Source organism: Protomyctophum bolini, assembly GCF_963924005.1.
Source record: "Protomyctophum bolini genome assembly, chromosome: 6".
Classification (NCBI taxonomy): domain Eukaryota; kingdom Metazoa; phylum Chordata; class Actinopteri; order Myctophiformes; family Myctophidae; genus Protomyctophum; species Protomyctophum bolini.
The window spans coordinates 25,387,338-25,406,275 of NC_137867.1; the positions used below are offsets into that span (position 1 = coordinate 25,387,338).

An 18,938-nucleotide genomic window follows, 5' to 3' on the forward strand; every position below is an offset into this window, starting at 1 on the left:
TCATTCTGTGCAGTTGACAGTGTGGAGTGGTTAGAGGATGGGGGGAGTGTTTATGCAAGTATCTAGGGGTGGAGACAAGTATCTATTGTCACACCCATTCCTGGGCTCAGAGATGCTAAATACTATGAAATCTTAAAATGGCAAATATTTCACCAGAATACTTTACTGAATATTTCACAAGAATATAACACAAGAGTCAAATGTACGGTCAAATGTAATGTATTTTATTTAAATATAGAAACAACAGTTTTTACAAAAAATATAGAAAAAAGTAATAATTAATAAGTGAAAAAGTTGAAAGTGAAAAAGTTCTCAAAAAGTTGTTGTCATATGTACAAAAACACTGTTTCAGTGAAAAAGTTGAAAAAAGTTCTCAAAAGTTGTCATATTTAGCGAGCTTACATTTTCTTTAAAAAGGTACATTACAGAGGCTTAAAATTACAAAAAGACTACAATTACAAAAGAATCTAAGATGGAAAACGACTTTATTTTTATTTTTCAAACTGCTGATGAAGTATTAAATCAGCCAAACTGTTTTTATATCAAATTGCCAATCCTTCGAGTGCAAAACCTTTTGAACCAATAATGGGATGTTTGTTATTGTATCTGTACTGTATCATTGTCACTCGGCTATTGGCACCCTAGACTTTGACAACCTATTTCTAAACGGTTCATCCTTGCGTCTAAAGTAGACAATTGTGCCAAACGTCATGAAATTCCTTCAAGGCGTTCCGTAGATATTTCTTTCACAATGTTGGAACAGACGGACGGACAGACAGACAACCGGAAACATAATGGCTCTGTCGGCAAAGGCATAAAACTATAACAAGTTTGCCTGTGATTAAGTAGCAAGTAAATTAATTACTCAGCGAGCACATTTTGCAGCCGATCTGGTACCCACAGCTGTCGACGTCGTATGGACGTCGTATGGACGTCTTGTTGCAACGGACTGAGTCTGCAGGTCGTATATCCTGAGTTTGACTGTCACGTCGTATCGAAGATGTCGTATGGACGTCGTATGGACGTCTGGCTGGGACGGCCGGCGACCTGGACGTTCTGGGTTGGTTGGTGGTTACAGAGAGGTCTGTTTGACGTCGTATGGACGTCCCGTTGGTTATGCGCTCAGTGAGGCAGAGAGATGGAGATCTGTTGAAAAGATGTCACTGGCACTATTTTGGGAATTATTTCGGGCCTTTAGAGGGCAGCAACGGACCATCTTGGGGCTTCACTTTCGGGTCGAGTGGTCTTCCCCTTTTGCCGAGAAGGCTTCACTTTCTGGGGCGATTGGTCTTGGCGACTCGCCTCGGAAAGTGAAGACTTCTCTGCAAAAGGGGAAGTCCACTCGCCAAACGTGAAGTCCACTCGCCGAGGCGAGAAGTCCGGTATTCGCAATAACAACACTGACCCTAACCCAAAGTAATACACTGTAGGGCAAAAAGGTTAAACTAAAGCAGACAGCCATGTATAAAAAGTTAATTTAACTGTACAAATGGACACTTACAGGTCCATTGTACACTCAAAATCAAATTAACCACATGAAACCCTACCATCCCTATTCCCTATTCTTGGCATGTCATAATAGATGAACATAAGCCAAAATAGGCAAACATTTGGCAAAAATAGCAGATCTACCAGATGTAGATTGGCTATTTTCACTACTTAATTTGACAACAAAGGATACAGGGTACACACATCAGTGGACTGGACGAGTTCACAGTTGACCAACCTATGCTCACTAGTTGAACATAACTATTAATATTGTGTTACATGAATCAACAAGTGATGGCGCCTGTGTTTGTGGCCGCTCGTCTCCCGCTGTCTGTTCTGGTTGTGTTTGTGCTTGTTTTATCAGTTGTCACGGAAAATGTCAACTCTCTACTGGCTTACGATCGCCAAGCCCTGCTGGATATTCGTCTTGCTAGCGAAAATTTGACTCCGTTTTCGAGACAGAAAACGTTTCCTCTGCCAACGCTGCTCGCGAGTATACCTGCTCACTTGTGCGCTCCTCTCCCCCGTCGGAGACGGCACAAGACCCGCTCCCGTGGTAAACGCAGCGGCCAACTAGTGAGGCTGAAAGCCGCCCTGGTGCGTTTCTCTGCATCTACCCTGGTTGGAAATGGATCGACCTGTCTCTACTCTGTCTCCCGTCGCTCTCTCGAGCCTATCGGCACCTGGCTGGTGCCTGTCACTGACACTGAAGTGGACAAGGATTTCCCTACCCGTCGCTGCTCTCCCCACCTCCGCAGACGAGGAGTGAACCGCTGCTGCCTTCGACCCCTCGCCTGGACTCCCGCGGCCGGGACTGAACGAAGCCCTGCCCCGCCTCCAGCAAGGATCGCCCTGGTGAATGCCAGGTCGCTAACAAACAAAACGTTTATCCTGAATGATTTCTTCGTCACACGTCAGCTTGACTTTCTGTCAATCACCGAGACTTGGGAGAGAGCCGGTGAGTCAACCACTTTTTCCGAACTTTTGCCGCCTGGCTGTGCGTATTTCAGCGCTCCACGAACGACTGGCAAGGGAGGTGGAATTGCGACAGTTTTCAAACAAAACTTTGACTGTAAACAGCTGTCACCGCTCTTATTCTCCAGTTTCGAGCTGAACATGTTTGAGCTGGGTCGCTCTCCTCCTGTACTGTACGCTGTAATATACAGACCGCCAAAGTACAACAAGCACTTCATCCCTGATTTCTCAGACTTTCTGGCTGAAATAATGCCGAAGTATAATCATGTTTTAATTCTTGGTGATGTAAATATACACGTATGCTGTCCCTCTAAGCCAATGGCTAGTGAATTCTTAAGTCTCATAAGTTCCTTTGATCTTGTGCAGTCTGTGTCTGGTCCCACACAAGAGCATGGGCACACTTTGGACTTGGTCCTCTCATATGGTTTACCAGTTTCCAATGTTGAAATATGTGGTGCTTTCTTCTCCGACCATATGCCTGTTTTGTTTGATATGTCACTCCCATGTCACACTGTTAAACAAGCTGCACCAGCTATTAGATGCCGTATACTAAACTCTTCCACTGCCGCCCGTTTCTCGTCTGCCTTCACCAGTGCAACAGTAGGCCAACAAAGCCCAGCCAGCCCTGTGTGTATGACCACAGATGAGCTAACCACTCGCTTTGATTGCATCTGTCTTAAAGCCCTTGATACTGTTGCTCCTTTTAAAACTAGGTGCCCTAAACCTAAAACTGAGCCCTGGTTGAATGACAGCACACGGAAGGTCCGAAAAGAATGCAGGCGAGCTGAACGTCAGTGGAAAAAGGATAGGCTAACGGTGTCATTTGACATTTTGCGTGATAGCTGGCGAAAATACCAGCAAAGTGTCAAAACTGAAAAGATGAAATATTTTTCAGATATCATTGTAACTAACTGTCACAAACCTCAGGTTTTATTTAAAACTATAAATGATATACTTGACGTCCCCCAGCCTATCTGTCTTGATGCTTCCCCTGAAAAATGTGAGCTCTTTTTACAGTTCTTTATTGACAAAGTGGCCAACATCAGGGCTAGCATCCCTACTCCGACACATGACCCTTCTATTGCTGTCACCTGCCCCACCACTTTCAGCCATTTTGAGCCTGTATCCCTTTTTCAGCTACAGGAAATAATTTCCCAAATAAAACCAACTGGCTCCCCTTTAGACGTCCTTCCCCCTCGTCTGGCTAAAGAAAGCAGTGAGGCTACCGGGCCAGATCTCCTTTTGATCATAAACCAGTGCCTGGCAGGTGATGTACCAGCAATTTTTAAACATGCTGTGGTACAGCCGCTGCTTAAAAAGCACAACCTTGATCCTTCTGTCCTATCCAACTTTCGGCCTATTTCCAAGCTCCCATTTAATTCCAAAGTTTTGGAAAAATGTGCCCTGGCCCAACTGATGCCCCATTTGAACACACATGGCATTCTGGAAGTGTTCCAGTCCGGGTACAAAGCTCTCCACAGCACCGAGACTGCACTGTTAAGAATATTTAATGACATATTTTTGGCTACAGACTCTGGTGACTCTCTCATTCTGGTGCTCTTGGATCTTACCGCGGCATTTGACACTGTAGATTACAGTATCTTGCTCTCTCGCTTGGAGCACTGGGTTGGCATTAAAGGGCCAGCACTAGAGTTTTTTAGTTCTTACTTGTCAGGGAGAAGTTTCCGTGTCACCCTAGGGGATGCCACATCCACCACAGCATCCCTCCATTGTGGAGTGCCACAGGGCTCTATTCTTGGACCAATTCTGTTTATGTTGTATCTGCTCCCCCTAGGATCTATTTTTCGAAAACACGGTGTTTCTTTCCATTGTTACGCTGATGACAGCCAAATTTATTTGCCTCTAAAGCGTAACAATCCTGACTCTTTAAAACCACTCCTTGCTTGCCTCGAGGATGTAAAAGCATGGCTGGCTTTAAACTTCCTAAACTTCAATGACAGCAAAACTGAAGTTATGGTGTTTGGGCCTACACAAGCACATGTGTCCCCTCCTGGTGTTTTAGGCCCCCTTGAGCCCTTCTTGAAGCCTACTGCCACCAATCTAGGTTTCAAAATCGACTCTGACCTAAAGATGGACAAACAGATAAATGAAGTAGTAAGAAAGAGCTTCTTCCAGCTTAGGAGGCTATCTAAGGTTAAGTCTTGTCTATCCCGCTCTGTGTTTGAAACTGTAATTCATGCTTTCATGACATCCCTCCTTGACTACTGTAATGCCCTGTATATTGGAGTAAACCAGGTTTCTATCTCTCGATTACAGCTAGTCCAGAACGCAGCTGCTAGGTTACTTACAGGCACACGTAAGCGAGACCACATCAGCCCTGTACTAGCCTCCCTCCACTGGCTTCCTGTGCGATACAGGATTGACTTTAAAGTATTGCTCTTTGTCTTTAAGTGTCTAAATGGTTTGGCACCCAGTTATTTATCTGAGCTGCTGAAACCCTATGCTCCGACACGGACGCTCAGGTCCTCTGACCAGCTTCTCCTGGTGGTGCCTAAAACCAGGCTGAAGCTCAGAGGTTACCGAGCCTTTGCAGTGGCAGCTCCCAAGCTCTGGAATGAGCTGCCTCTGCACACAAGACAAGCCCCCACCCTCCAGGTGTTTAAGTCACGCCTCAAGACTTACCTTTATTCCTTGGCTTTTCCAAGCACAGTATGAGATGTTTCGATGTTTAATGTGACACTGTGCATGTTGTTCGTGGTTGTTTTTGTGGTTTTTAAATGAAGTTGTGTTTTTTAATGTTTTACTGTAAAGCACTTTGGTACAACGTTGTTGTTTTAAAATGTGCTATATAAATAAAGATGGTATGGTATGGTATGGTATGAAATCTTTTCAATTATTGGGCAGCAATGGGCTTGGGCCCATTGCTTTGATTTTATTTGATTGACAGCAATCTGAATCTGGCAATGTTTCTCCATCTGTATTAAACTCTGACTATAATGTTTTGTAGGACAATGCACTAAAGACACAATTGGTAACATACATCACATTACAGGGATCAAATGAGATATATTGTTTTAACACGAGAACTTCTGGACATCATGGCATGGGTGATTACACCCAATTAGTTTTTCTGAAAACCTTTTCAAGGAAATGCATCTATTCTTGTACAAATACAATAACCAACAGTCTATGCTGCAGTATTGATTATTTTAGAATGACATAATTTAGAATATTCAGAATACAAATATAAAGTGAAGTACTACACATTCTGTTATTTTGTAAAGTGACGGCTTTGGCTGAACAAAGGTAAAACAAAAACTATTAAAAGAAAACTATAAAATATTCTGAGTTCAGTTTCTATGACACATTCTGCAAACATGAGCCAGTTACAAGTCAGTAAGAACAAGATTTAGATGTAAACAGTTAAGTTTCCAACAGAAACACTATGGCTTAATAAAAAACTGATAAACAAGATCATAAGGATATTTCTCACATTATTATCAGCATAGTATTATCCTGTACTTAACAGTAAAGGCACTTTTAATTGCATGTGCATAATTAAATTGCTTCCGACTCTGAGATGACAACGTTGGTATTACATTGTATTACATTTTTATAACAGATCATGAAGGACCACATAAATGAGAAGATTAAAGCTTATCTCTGTATACAATTTGTCAAAGATCATGAGGGAGCACATAATTGGGAAGATTAAAGCTTATCACGCAGGTGATAATTACCTGATCAGAACCTCCCGTGGCTCCCATTGAAAAATGCCCAGTGGCAAAAAGAGTGTCATTTTGACAAATGGTAACATCAACAATTCTGATGTATGTAAACTTTCAGCGCCTTACCCATGGTTAGAAGTCATATTCAGCTGCACACTGCTGCAGATACCATTCATACAATTTACCCTGTTGATTAAAATGTACAATGTTAGTTCTGTGGCTGAAATATAACTAACTAACATAATTATGCTTCATTTATTCTCGTCGTACTATGGTGTCAAAAGTAACCGATCTACAAGCTCACGACACATCACAGCGCCTTGTGAGCTTGTAAATATGATATTTTTGGCAAGCGACACCACCATACGACAGACATTAAACAAAAGAAAAACAACGATCTTCAGATACATTTGGTGAGTAAAAAACTACAAGATTAAAACAATAAAAAGGATGTTAACCTTCTTGTCTCTGACCACGTCCTGGATGTAATCATTGTACTCTGCCAGACTCCTCCTCTCCTTCTTTGTCAGAGTCTTATTCCCTTGGCTAAGAAAGATAAACATCACATCAACTATCATTAATAAAATAGATACATAATTACAAATTCTACTATATTTGCGTGCGTGTGTGTGTGTGTGTGTGTGCGTGCACGTGCGTGTGTGTGTGAGAGCATGTGCGAGCGAGCGAGAGAGAGAGAGAGAGAGAATGCTTGTGTTCTAACCAATACACTATATTGAAGTGGAAACTGTAAATGCTGTACTTTATTATGTGAAATGCTGTTTTCTAGTCTCTAGAAGTAAAACTGACATTGCTTGGAGGTAGGGTAAAATGTAGGGATGCAATTTTGCCTACCGTGCAAAATACTTTGCTAGGAATAGCAGGAGGTAACAAAAACTTCCAAAGATGATAAGAAATAATACTTGTCCATCTTCTGGGATCCAGTCCCACAGATACACCATTATTCCCTGGTGAGATACAAAAAATATACAGTCAGAACACAAAATAAACCAGTCGTTCGCTATAAATTTCCATGCCATATCACTTGCAAGACTCTCAAGAGATACATAGTAAATAGGGCTGCGAATCTTTAGGTGTCCCACGATTCGATTCGATTCCGATTCTTGGGGTGACGATTCGATTCAAAAACGATCTTTTCGATTTTTCCGATTCTCGATTCAAAAAAGATTTTTTTCGATTCTAAAGCAGTTTATTTTATTTTATTAAAAACAATTAAATAGAATTTTAGCATGATCTACTCCAGTCTTCTGGCATGAAAGCAGAGTACATTTAGTAAAAAGCTTGTATAATTGTAAAGGTTTTATCAACTGAATGATTTAAACACACAAAGGTTAAATCCAAGAGTAAGAACATGTCTCATGTATTTAGCTTGCACAAATTTGAACCAGTACAAAAGTTACAAAATCTCTTCTCACTCAATACCAGAACAATACATTAGTATTAAAACAGGTGTAAAATAAATACAATTGGCAGGCTTAGCTTAGCTGGTAGTAAATGCACTATGCAGAAACCCAGGCCATAATGCATTGCATGCACAGGTACATTTGTGAAAAAAGAAAAATTTAAAAAAAAAAAAAAAATGAGAAAATGAGAATCGATTCTGAATCGGACAGCATTAGAATCGCGATTCTAACTCGAATCGATTTTTTTTGACAGGCCTAATAGTAAATGCATTCAGCCAACTGTAAACTGTTTTTTTGTATCCCACGATTTTGCAACCAATTCTTTCACCTAGTGTCAATTATCTAATGTAATCCTGGGTGCTACGCTTCCTCTGCCAACCTGGGGAGGGCAGCGGACTGATCTCATGCTTCCTTCTATCTATGAGGAGTCCAAGCTGCTTCTTTTCACCTTATAGGGGGGAGTTTCCCTGGCCAGATGTAGGGTGTGGAGGGAACACGTTATTCCGACCAGATCCTTTCCCCTCCCCATCAGGCGTCCCGGCTGGCCAGGGGGAGGTAGTTTACTTTAGAGACCAGGATTACTGCATGTGTTTTGTGAGGGTCCCCACCTAGGGTAGGTCCCTAGGGGACACGGGGAGAACATGCAAACTCCACACAGAAAGGCCCATTCGCCAACCATGCCTCAGCTATGCCAATTGTAAACTGTTAACAATGTTGAAAACAGGACAGTGGGAATAGGACAAGAGGCTACAAAAGTCTGAGTGTTCATTTAAATCTGGGAGTGTCAAACTAGGCCTGCCGAGGGTCCAGTGTGAGCATTATTGGGGTCACATGCATACCGTGGAGGCTGAAAGGATCCTGGACAGCCCTTCTCCAAAAAGTTCATCTAGTGTCTCTTTGGCAAAGGTGTTCACGATGAAGCTGAGGATGAAGAGGAAGGGAAGAAATATGCCCAGAGCCCCACACAGGAAGGAGTGAAGACGGACACTTTTGTTGTAGCTGACATCTGCCCTGTGTGGATTAAGAGAGGGAATGAATATACTGTAAGGTGCAATCGACAAAGAAACATGGATAATGCTTGCATCCTGTGTATAATAAAACATACATCTGGTATATACAGTACGCAGAAAGATGACTACATATATGTTTTTATACTGTTTTTCAATTTAGAGTAGCCAATTCTTTTTACCCCATTTTCTCCCCAATTTAGTCGTTATGCCAATTAATACCTCCCCACAGATATTTCTGTGTCGTCACTGCTCCCCCACTGGCAGGACTACTCCCTGCTGACAGGTGCAGCCCATGCCTGTAGGAGTATGTGTAAATATCACCCTACCCACCCGGCTCGGCGGCTCCCCTCCCCCGAACCAATCGTGTTTGCATAGACGCCTGACAAAGCCGGATTCACTGCGGTGGACTTGAACCCACATCCTCCATGGTTCAGGGCAGGGTACCTCCGCGCCAAATATTGAAAGATGACTACATTAACCACTTGAAACCTCTATAGCCTACTTGGTAAACTTGACCCGAGTTGGCTCTGTACTTGGATCGTCCGTTTTCCCCCTCTACACCAAATCTTGTCACAGAAAAAAGCAGATCTACAAGCTCACACATTGCGGTGCGTTGTTGGCTTGCATTTTCCCTCCAGAATAGGGATCCTAGGGTTTAAGTGGGTAATTGAGTAGGACCATTACTGTCACTTACGGATTTCTACGAGAATAGTAATAAGGATAACACAACTGATACATGATTGTTCAGTGGTCTACCTGTCTTGGGCAAGTCTGTTGCTAATTGTTGAACAGATGATATCACAGTCCTTCTCCAGCTGATCCAGCGTCTTCTGAACTGCCTGGTTGATGGTCTTCTCAATGGTCTGACACACCCCATCAATCTGGTTCACACAGCGACTTGGCTAAACAGAACAAATGTTTGCTTATACAGACTGGAATGGCTGAATGGAATGGTTTGTTTGATGGAATGACTCAGCAAATTTGATGTGCGCCCTAAGCTTGAAAAAACGGTGTTCTTCCACAAATGGGAATATGGGAATATTGACTGACAGCCATGTGCACTTAGCAGAACGTGAAGCTGCACTCTCTCCGCAAAAATACATCTGTGCAGGAGCCGTACACCATGCAGAGCACAGCCTTGCGGCTATTGATCAGAGTAATTACTCCGGACCAGGGCAGACATTGTCAAAGATGGCTGATCAAAGGCCATGGTTTACAACCCTTGCTCTCCTTGAGACAGTGTGTAACTCACCCAGCAATCATATTACAAAATGATTCATACTGTTCTTGGCTATCCACAGTACAGTGACAAGCTGAAGTGGATAAATTATGTTCCTAGATAATCAATGGCCATTCAACACCAAGGATAGCAAAGAACCTTAAATTCAGACCCAATTTAAATATGTGCACACTTGAGGTTGACTATTGAAAGATACTCAACTCAACGTTTAATCCTACAAAAGAACATATAAAGGAAATAGAATATGAATAGCAAGTTGACTATGATTGTCATCATCACATGTGTATACTGTAGCTAATAGAATTAAAGGCATGTGATCTAGGCGAAAAAACGTTGGAAGTACACCCATGGGTTGTCGGCATCATTTGTTGCAGTTATAATTAATATTCTCCTTGTGACTCCTTAATTACTCCATAATTATAAATAATAAGGATGTACAGTGTCAGTGATCCTGCATTTTTACCTTCTGTGGATTAGGGATGTATATTGTGGGCATCTCAAAACCGCATTTGTTGAGGCCCGGACGACGACACAGTTCCTGAACTATCTGCATCATCACCCTCTGTAATTACAAGAGCACAGCCTGGTTTATTCATTACATGCAGCTCAAATATATAAAGCGGTGTCTAGAAAAGGTTCGGCGCTATAGGCACGTATTGGGCAAACCCACTTGTCTGTCTGTTTCTTTCCCAGCCACATCCGCCTTGCTGAGGTAGAACAACACCTTGTCTGCACACGTCTCACTCAATTTCTCCACAATATTGAGTGTTCGTTTGCACAGCGCCTGGCCCATGGGGTCAAAGAACACGAAGATCAGGTCTGCCTGCTCCCCTGCAAAGAGACAAGAAGAGAATATACATTAGATGAGACAGAAATCAATCACCGGTTTATGCCTCTTGAGCAGATACACTGAAATTAGGAAAGAAGTTGAACGATAAAGCCTTACCAAACCAGGTGATGGCGCTGTTCACATCAAAGGGGTAGACCATGTCCCCGTCCACCAAACCTGGCGTGTCCACAAATGTCACCAGGCTGAACTTCTTCTGTTTGGAGGTCGAGATCTCGGACATCAAGTAGTCCAAAACACCTAGGGTATACAGATTCTGTGTATGCAGTTCTCTCTCTGCACATTAAAATGCTCAACATTACAGTATATTAACACTGAGGAATGTACTATGTAGGGTGAGAGAGATATACTGTAGCGTACCCCACTTCAGTAAAGGTTCAGGGTGATAAATAACATGTTGAAGCCCTTCTGAAGGTTGTCACCGCCAATGACTGGTTTATTTGTTACTGGAAGCCGCAGTGCAGTCAATACTATGAGAGCTGAAAGAAGCCAGTAGCAGGGATGGCCAGGAATACTGTCAACGCTTTGACTTCTTAAATGAAAATGTGTCAATTATTACAAATAAATATTAGTCCAGTTCATACAACTATGTTTGCATTTTGATTATGAGCACTAATGCACATTTGGAAAAAAATGCAAGAATGCATTACAGCTTGCTCTGTAAACTGCAATGAAAATCCCCAAAAGGCCAACACCCCTGGTGTCCACGCCCTCACAGATCAAACTACCCGACATGAAACAATTCATAGGGTCCAACTTCTCCCACCATCCTCTCTGCGGAGAGAGGCCTGTTGTCATGGTTACACACAACAGCTCTTCAACTGGCAGCTTTAGTGTGGGGCGTGGGACATAAAGCTAGCCAGTGAAGAACGACTGTGAAGCAACGCACTGTGAGGTCGCACTATCCCACAAACACCGGCACATGAGTCCCCTGAAGTCGGCTCCACACTGACACACATCCACACAGCCCGCATCTCTTTGAGCAGCTGAACAGGATGACCGTTGAGAAACCACCACCACTCTCCCCAAGCCTAACTCCCCCCACACTCACTCAATACACACAAACACATACACGCGCATGCAGATAGAGGCCCGAGATTACACTGGGGGTATTTCATGGCAAGGGGCAGGTGTTAGTACAAATCACACCCTTGTGCTGCTGCGACCACAGCCTCAGCGACTGTGACACATTAGCATTCCCCTATGGTTCTATTATCAGCATGGCCTCACTACCAATATATCTGTCTCCAAATCCACACCTTTGTTCAAAAGGTTGTTCCCATACATTTCCTATTAATTGGCCATTCCGCTTACATAAAACTGAAATCCCAACTGTGGAACAGAATGCTTAATGCTTATATAGTAACAGTACAATATTATAGCTATTGATCAGGAATGCTGAAAACACTCATCTACAAGTGCTAAAAACATTAGGAGCGAGATAGATTATGGCCATAGTTATAGATTATGGCCATAGTTATGGCCATAGTTATCGGCCATAGTTATCGATGTAATGCATAGAAGAAAGCCTTATGCCTGCCAAAATCATTTATACTCTATCTATATAATTAACTTTATTGTACGACAGTGAAAATATCTACAAGCTCACAGGGCAGCACATTGGGATCTTTTAGATCAGCATTTTTTTAAAGTGAAGTGAGGGGCGCTCTTATCATTGTACTTACGGTAGTCTTCAATGCCATTATCCTTAATGTCAATGGCATTTAATGCCCCCCCCGCCCCGCTCCCCCCCCCCCCCCCCCCCCCCACACACACACACACACGGGGATATCGCCCCTCAGAAATATATTATTATTTCTTAACATTTTCACCTATAATGACATGCCCCAAAAAAGTGGCTAAAGGTGAATAGGTGCCAACAAGCGTGCCTACAGCATACAGAGAGTCCCTCTAGACAGAGTAACTGAGAAGGCTGAACAGGAGATCCTGTGCACGAGTAAAAGGGCAAAGGCTGAAATAATGCTGCATTGACAAAGGCTAAAAAAGAACTTGTTGACTGAAAACTAAGCATATCAAATGCAAACACAACATAGACAAATCACATCTATGCATGTCACTTTAAACCAGAATTAATCATTTTACTAAGGATGACAGCAGGCATTCATTCCAACAGTATGATATTCTAAACTCTTTCTTGACAACAAAGTTGATTAATAAGATATTGTAATAACACACACACACACACACACACACACACACACACACACACACACACACACACACACACACACACACACACACACACACACACACACACACACACACACACACACACACACACACACACACACACACACACACACACTTAAGTTTACACCAAACATGCACAAACAACATCATACATGCCTGGGACCGCAACACGCAACAAACAAACTGTACAATCAGCAGTAACTTCCACTGGATGAAGATATTAGATGTGTTCTTTTCTGCCAAGTCATCCTCAGCCAGCAAACAGGTACAGTGTATCTAATGTAGTATTTCCGGAGGCAGTGGGCCAGTGATGCAGCTGGATTCCAGGTCAGATCCATTCCATGGGTGAGGTAAAGGCCTGTGGCGTGGAGCTGCTGTCGGGCTGTGCTCTAGTCTGTGCAGGCTCTAATGGCTGTGACATTTCTCAGTAGCTCCTCCTGACTCCACTGCACTGCTGTCGATGGGGCGTGTGACTCACGCGCCATACCGTGTGCACTCCGCACCCAGTGAACCCTCACTATCTACATACTGTCAATGTATAGACGTACAGTACAGTGCAGCCCCCTCCACGCGGATACTTCATCCAGGCAGGCACACCCAGAGTTCCTACTCAAGCATTTTTCATTCACCAATCACCACCGACCCACTGTACCGCTGGACCACACCAACCACTGCCACCACAAGCAGGACAACATAGACACTACTAAAGACGGAATTACGAATGAATAGTTCACCAATTATGTCCCTTTCCGTTATATGCTAGCATATAAATATACAGATTTGCATGACATTGGTGTGAGACAGACAGTAAGTAAATGTGAATGTGGAGTCTGTGCCTGACGTGTAATGAAGTGATAAACCTGGTGCACTCTGAAGCTATGACTCAGTATTGAGCATTAGTCATCAAGGTGTAGCACATAAACTCTAGCTCAAATCACCAAGACAGGAATGAGCTCTATAGACAACAGCAGCTGGATATCACAAGTAGCTCACAAGAACATTTCTTTAGTGGGATAGACTATCAGATAGTAGTATACTAGACTTTAATACCTCTAGAGTTATGGAATAAACAAATGGAGCAGCTACCAAGTCTACCGGTATATCTGCGTCTATCTGCAGCTTTAGTTAATTATATAAGTGTAATTTGATTTAGTGATTAAAACCTACATGTATGTCTGTAACATAGCTTTGGTGCAGCTCCAACAGTTTCTCCAATGAGATATTCATGGATGATACAGCAGAACGTTATTTCTGTTGTTCGCTAAGGATTGTTGTCTGCATCTCTCAATTCCAATATTGATTATTTTTCTCATACTGCCTTTCCTTGTATCCAATTTGTTGGCAGAGTGCTGAATCTGTTCATAACAGTGACGAACACCCATTTGGATTGTTTTGGGAGCATAAGCAAAGGCTGAAACCATCGTTGGGCAGAAACCATACCAAAGCCAGGGAGTCACACCAGTAACTAGCTACATAAGACATGAGATGAAACAACAGCTCTGTTGTGTTGTGTGATGGTACTGTAAGAGTCAGGCTATCACAGAGCCTACGTGTTGAGACAAAATGTACATACCCTAAAACATGAATTGTAGAATACCAATATGGCTTTAGTTTGAGTAACAGGTGGATAGGCTGGAAAGGCCTGCGTGTCACCTCGAATACCAATATCAATGCTACTATTACAAAGATGCACACTAGCGAATCATTTTTAATGGTGTTCATGGCAGCATTTAAGTGGTGAAAATGAAAAATTTCTGATTTCTAGAGTCAGATACAGAATTTAAAAATAAGGGGAGCGCCTTACCTTTGAACTCAAGGAGTGGTCTGAAGTGAGGGTAGAGATGCAGCGTTGCATTCCCCTGTGGAGAAAACAGGGAGAGAAATAACAAGTGACAGATTATATCTATGGTTTTCTGGAGCGAGCAGCCAGTTAGCGCTGAATCTTCTCTCATCTTTGCACATCATAAAACCCGTAGTCAGGTGCTCTGTTGTGGCTTCCTGTATATAGCCAATATTCCTTCCAGTACAGTCCTTCCCTGTAATTATCTTATTCAGCTTCATCTCTTTCACACACAAAGGTGGGTAGAGAGAAAGAAATGCAAAGGAAAATGAGAAAGAAGAAGACAGAGAGAGAGATTGTTCCCCAGCCTGCTTAGTATATGTAGTACTGCAGAGATGCTGTGTGCGATGTGAGAGTCTATGTGCGTGTGCGTGCATGTGTGTGTGTGTAACCCAGCCCCTCGTAGGAGCGGCATGCAGTGAGGCATCGCTACACTGAGAGGGAGTGCCTTCCATACACACAGGCTTCCAATGTATCTGTTTACCAACCATTTTGATTGGGCTAAGATATGGTTCTTTCCTGCAGAAAAGTGTTTTCTGAATATATAATATATAAAATAGATAATAAATAATAGTTCAAACTAATTAACAGCTGAAAACCAAATAATAATTACAAAATTGCCTTCCTACAAGACAATTGCCATGTAGTTACTTTTACTGCATTATGGTTCTCTCTAAAATAAATATTATTTTCATGCTGTGATTATAAGGCTTGGGCTTAGAAACCTCACAGGGTGAACACTATATGTTTGTGACAGTTTGAGAAGCTTCAGGAGGCTATATGCTCCTCTTACCGTCAATGATTCTCTTTTACGCCCACTTGTGATGAAGGTAAACCCCTGTGTTTCAATGGCAACACCCGTTTTCTGTATATGTTCTTCAGCATACCTGAAATAACACAAGTGAAGATTTAAATTAAGGAGACAATTTTTAGCCAGTTTAATTGCATGCTCTTGAGGAGATTTACCTAACATTTTACAGTACCTCGGCAATATCCATTCATCTTAGCGATTTATAATTTGTTGTACAACAGTGAGGCACGCCCAAATTAGCAGATCTGCAATGTGAGCTTGTATTGTGACATACTTTTATTGTGCTTACCCATATGAGCCACAAGAGGCATCAGATTTATACTTTGTTGTAATGTACCGGTATCTGGTATTCCAATGTCGCTTGCTGAAAATAACACGTTTCAACTGAAAAACATAACTCACCATCACGTTGTTTTAATCAAAAATCGGTTATTTTCAGTAAGCAAAGCAGTTGTTTGAAAAAGTATTAAAAATGTGGCTTTATATAATATATAAAGTGCAGTGGCTGGCATGTATGAATAACATATTATGTTATTCATACATGCCAGCCACTGCATGAGCCAGTACTCATTTTGGGGTAAGGTCTCACCCCAGTCTGAAACTGCTGCCTATCAACAGGAAAGACAGCCAAAGTCTTCTAGATGTGTGTCATAGCAGCCAGATGGTAGGTAATAACAAGAACAAATGTATTGCTATGCTTTCTTGGGTTTTAAATCAACTTTGCCAATTGCAGTACTCGTATAAGAATGACCATTCATTTTGTGAGAAACATTCAAAGCAATTTATGTGTCCAGATGAAATTCTTTCTCATTCAGTTACTTCTTTATTTTTGAGGGGCGCTAGCCCAGCTTTGTCTGTGTGTGTGTGTGTACCCCGGCCCATAGCGATGATTTGATTGGCTGAGCACTCCATAATTTGATTGGCTGAGCAAAGTATATATTGAGGATAAAAAGTGAGGACAGAAAAGTGAACACGTGAAAGTGAGGATGCAAATTGGGATTGGCCAGAATGAGATGGTGCATCATTCATAATGATTATGATAAGAATCATAAGAGTGCCGCTCACTTCACATGGGTGTTTTTTATTTAACCTTTATTTATTTAGGAGGATTTAGAAATCTCTCTTATGAGGTGAGCTTGTGGTGTGTGTACAGTGTGTATAATAATGATAATCAATTTACCAGTTGATGAAGGAACTCTTTCCTGCCGAATGATTCCCCATTATCATTACTATGATCTTCTTTCTAGGAGGTAGGAGACGGACACCCAGGCTGCTGGCAATCTTCACCAAGCCTATATGCAGCGCGCACACACGTTAAGGGCAGCAGAGCATGTGGTCGTGTGATGCTTAACCGCTTGTCCCTTGCCCTGCATGCCTGCAGCATTCAACACTGTCAAGTCCAGTTTGTAGATCCTATCCTAGTATCCTACCATCTATAATTCAATTCAATGGGTCTTTATTGGCATAATCTGGCCACTCTCCGCTATGTTTGTGTGATGATTGGTACAAAAACCACTAAAGGCGGCAGCATCATGTGGGAACTACCCATAGATCCGAAGTCCCGTTAGTCCGAACATGCACTGCTCCCGTGCTTGCGGTTAGGTTCAGGTTTGCTCCCGTGCTTGCGGTAATGCGGTTAGGTTTAGGTTAGGGTTAGAGATAGGGATAGTAATTTCGGAACAATCAACCTTCTGACTAATGACACGGTAGCCTGCATTGGGTGAATGCCTGTACTCTGATATTGGATTCAGCAATTTCTTACTTTATGACAGTCAGACACTGTGGACATATGGCTATCTAAAAATGTACGTCGCTGTTGGATCATAAATTCATAATGTATTGAGAAGAATGTCGACGTGTTTAGTGGTACTTTCTCATAATCAAAACCCGAATACATATACTATAGTAAACAGGCAGAACCTTGCACTTGCAGTTATTAGACACACTGTACGTGGTGCATGAGAACACAGGCGGTGCAGCACCAGTCCCCGGGGGGTAAACGGCCAGACGAGTCACAAGGATTAGATAGGGTCAACGCAATGTTATAACCGACAGACAACAATGACAGAAGGCAGCATGTGGTTCTTAACTGTTACTGTATATCACTTTAAACAATAAATATGTAGTTTATCGCTTTTGCGTTCGAGTAAACTTTAGAATGGGTCTTGCTGGATAGTTTGTAACCTTACATAACATCGCAACTATGCATGGTTTTGTTTGCTTCATGCCGAACATTGAATTGAATCATAATCCACATATTGCTATTTACCGTTTTTGCTGTCCACATACAAATTGTGGCATTCTTTCAAAATTCGCTCACTGGGTGTGGTGATCGCAGATTCCAGAGGGTTTGCCACCGACCGGGGCTTTCTGCCCGACATTGTGAAAAGAAGTACCAACTAGTACCTGTTTGTAACATTTCTAAACGATCGGGGGAAGAGTTATAGTGTTGCACCGAGCTCTTCATGTGAAGATGTGGTGCCCCCCTGAGGCCGAATGATCACGAAGGATAGGCTACTTCAAGGTTTGTCGTAGAATTCATTCAAAACGTTTATATTTAATTGACACGGTGAAACTACGACACGTTATGTTTTTGTTTTGTTTTTAGAAATTGCAAGCCATGAGGGATGTCACACACAAGATCAGGATCACACTTCCTACTCCCCCCTACAATAACATGGACCAAACAACATGAATGAAAGAGCAAGGCCTGGATACCATTTATTTATTTGAACAGAAAAATGTACAGAAAAGGGATGAGGTGTGGGTGTAATATGTAGGTATCAACTTCTTTCATTTAGCCCAGTGGGTGTTACTGTTTGCAATTTTTTGATCCATCTATATGCTCCATTAGTTTCCGCTGTCCACTGGTCCATCAGACTCCACATTCCAGACCTGAAATGACGAGGTTAGCGATAGCATGGTATTGAAAGTGTGTGTACAGGGTTGTGTGTATGTCTGCTCGTTTGATGTGATATAGGTGTTGTTTGAGGCGTGTTTCTAGTGTGTGTCACATGTAGTGTTTATGACATTGTGTGCACTGTGCAGGTGATGATGTAAACTATATTGGGGGTGGTCAGAGACAGGGGATCCGTGATGGGGGAGGAAGTGTGACTATGGCCCTGGGGGTTGTTGATTAATTTGCGGGGTTTAAAATGGAGTGTAGCCTATGTGGCTGTGGGGGCTTGGGAGGTAAAGTGGTTCCTATTCCTTCTTAGTGCAGAAATGACCTGATGTGTTTGTAATGGGGGGGTAAGATTGTTGTGTAGTGGTGAAATTCAGTTTGAACTTGTGGTGTAGTGGTTGGAGTGTATGTGAAAATGTGGTTATGAAAGGGAGTAGTGTTGTAGTGGTAGAGGAGCCGATGGCCTGGATGGTGGGAGAAGAAGAGTTGGAGGAGGGAAGA

General features: G+C 42.4%; 1 protein-coding gene across 1 annotated transcript; it reads right to left on the reverse strand.

Moving 5' to 3' along the window:
* Window positions 1-2,320: 2,320 nt before the first annotated feature.
* Window positions 2,321-17,941, reverse strand: LOC308317150 (uncharacterized protein). The gene is made up of 12 exons (XM_080765987.1): window positions 17,802-17,941; window positions 16,713-16,824; window positions 15,515-15,608; window positions 14,686-14,740; window positions 10,770-10,910; window positions 10,494-10,654; window positions 10,287-10,385; window positions 9,340-9,485; window positions 8,413-8,584; window positions 7,005-7,117; window positions 6,611-6,698; window positions 2,321-6,338 (listed from the first exon to the last, which is right to left on the reverse strand). Exons 1-12 carry the CDS (start codon window positions 17,911-17,913, stop codon window positions 6,285-6,287), a joined length of 1,347 nt encoding a protein of 448 aa, XP_080622113.1. The 5' UTR covers window positions 17,914-17,941; the 3' UTR covers window positions 2,321-6,284.
* Window positions 17,942-18,938: the final 997 nt, after the last annotated feature.

What these genes read in the sequence shown, in the direction of transcription:
- LOC308317150 (XM_080765987.1), bottom strand. Translation starts at nt 17,913, where the DNA reads ATGTCGGGCAGAAAGCCCCGGTCGGTGGCAAACCCTCTGGAATCTGCG. An exon ending in GTATGTGGACAGCAAAAACG is followed by an intron (nt 16,825 to 17,801) that starts GTAAATAGCAAT and finishes CGCTGCATATAG; the next exon opens with GCTTGGTGAAGATTGCCAGC. An exon ending in GGAAAGAAACAGACAGACAA is followed by an intron (nt 10,386 to 10,493) that starts GTGGGTTTGCCC and finishes TTGTAATTACAG; the next exon opens with AGGGTGATGATGCAGATAGT.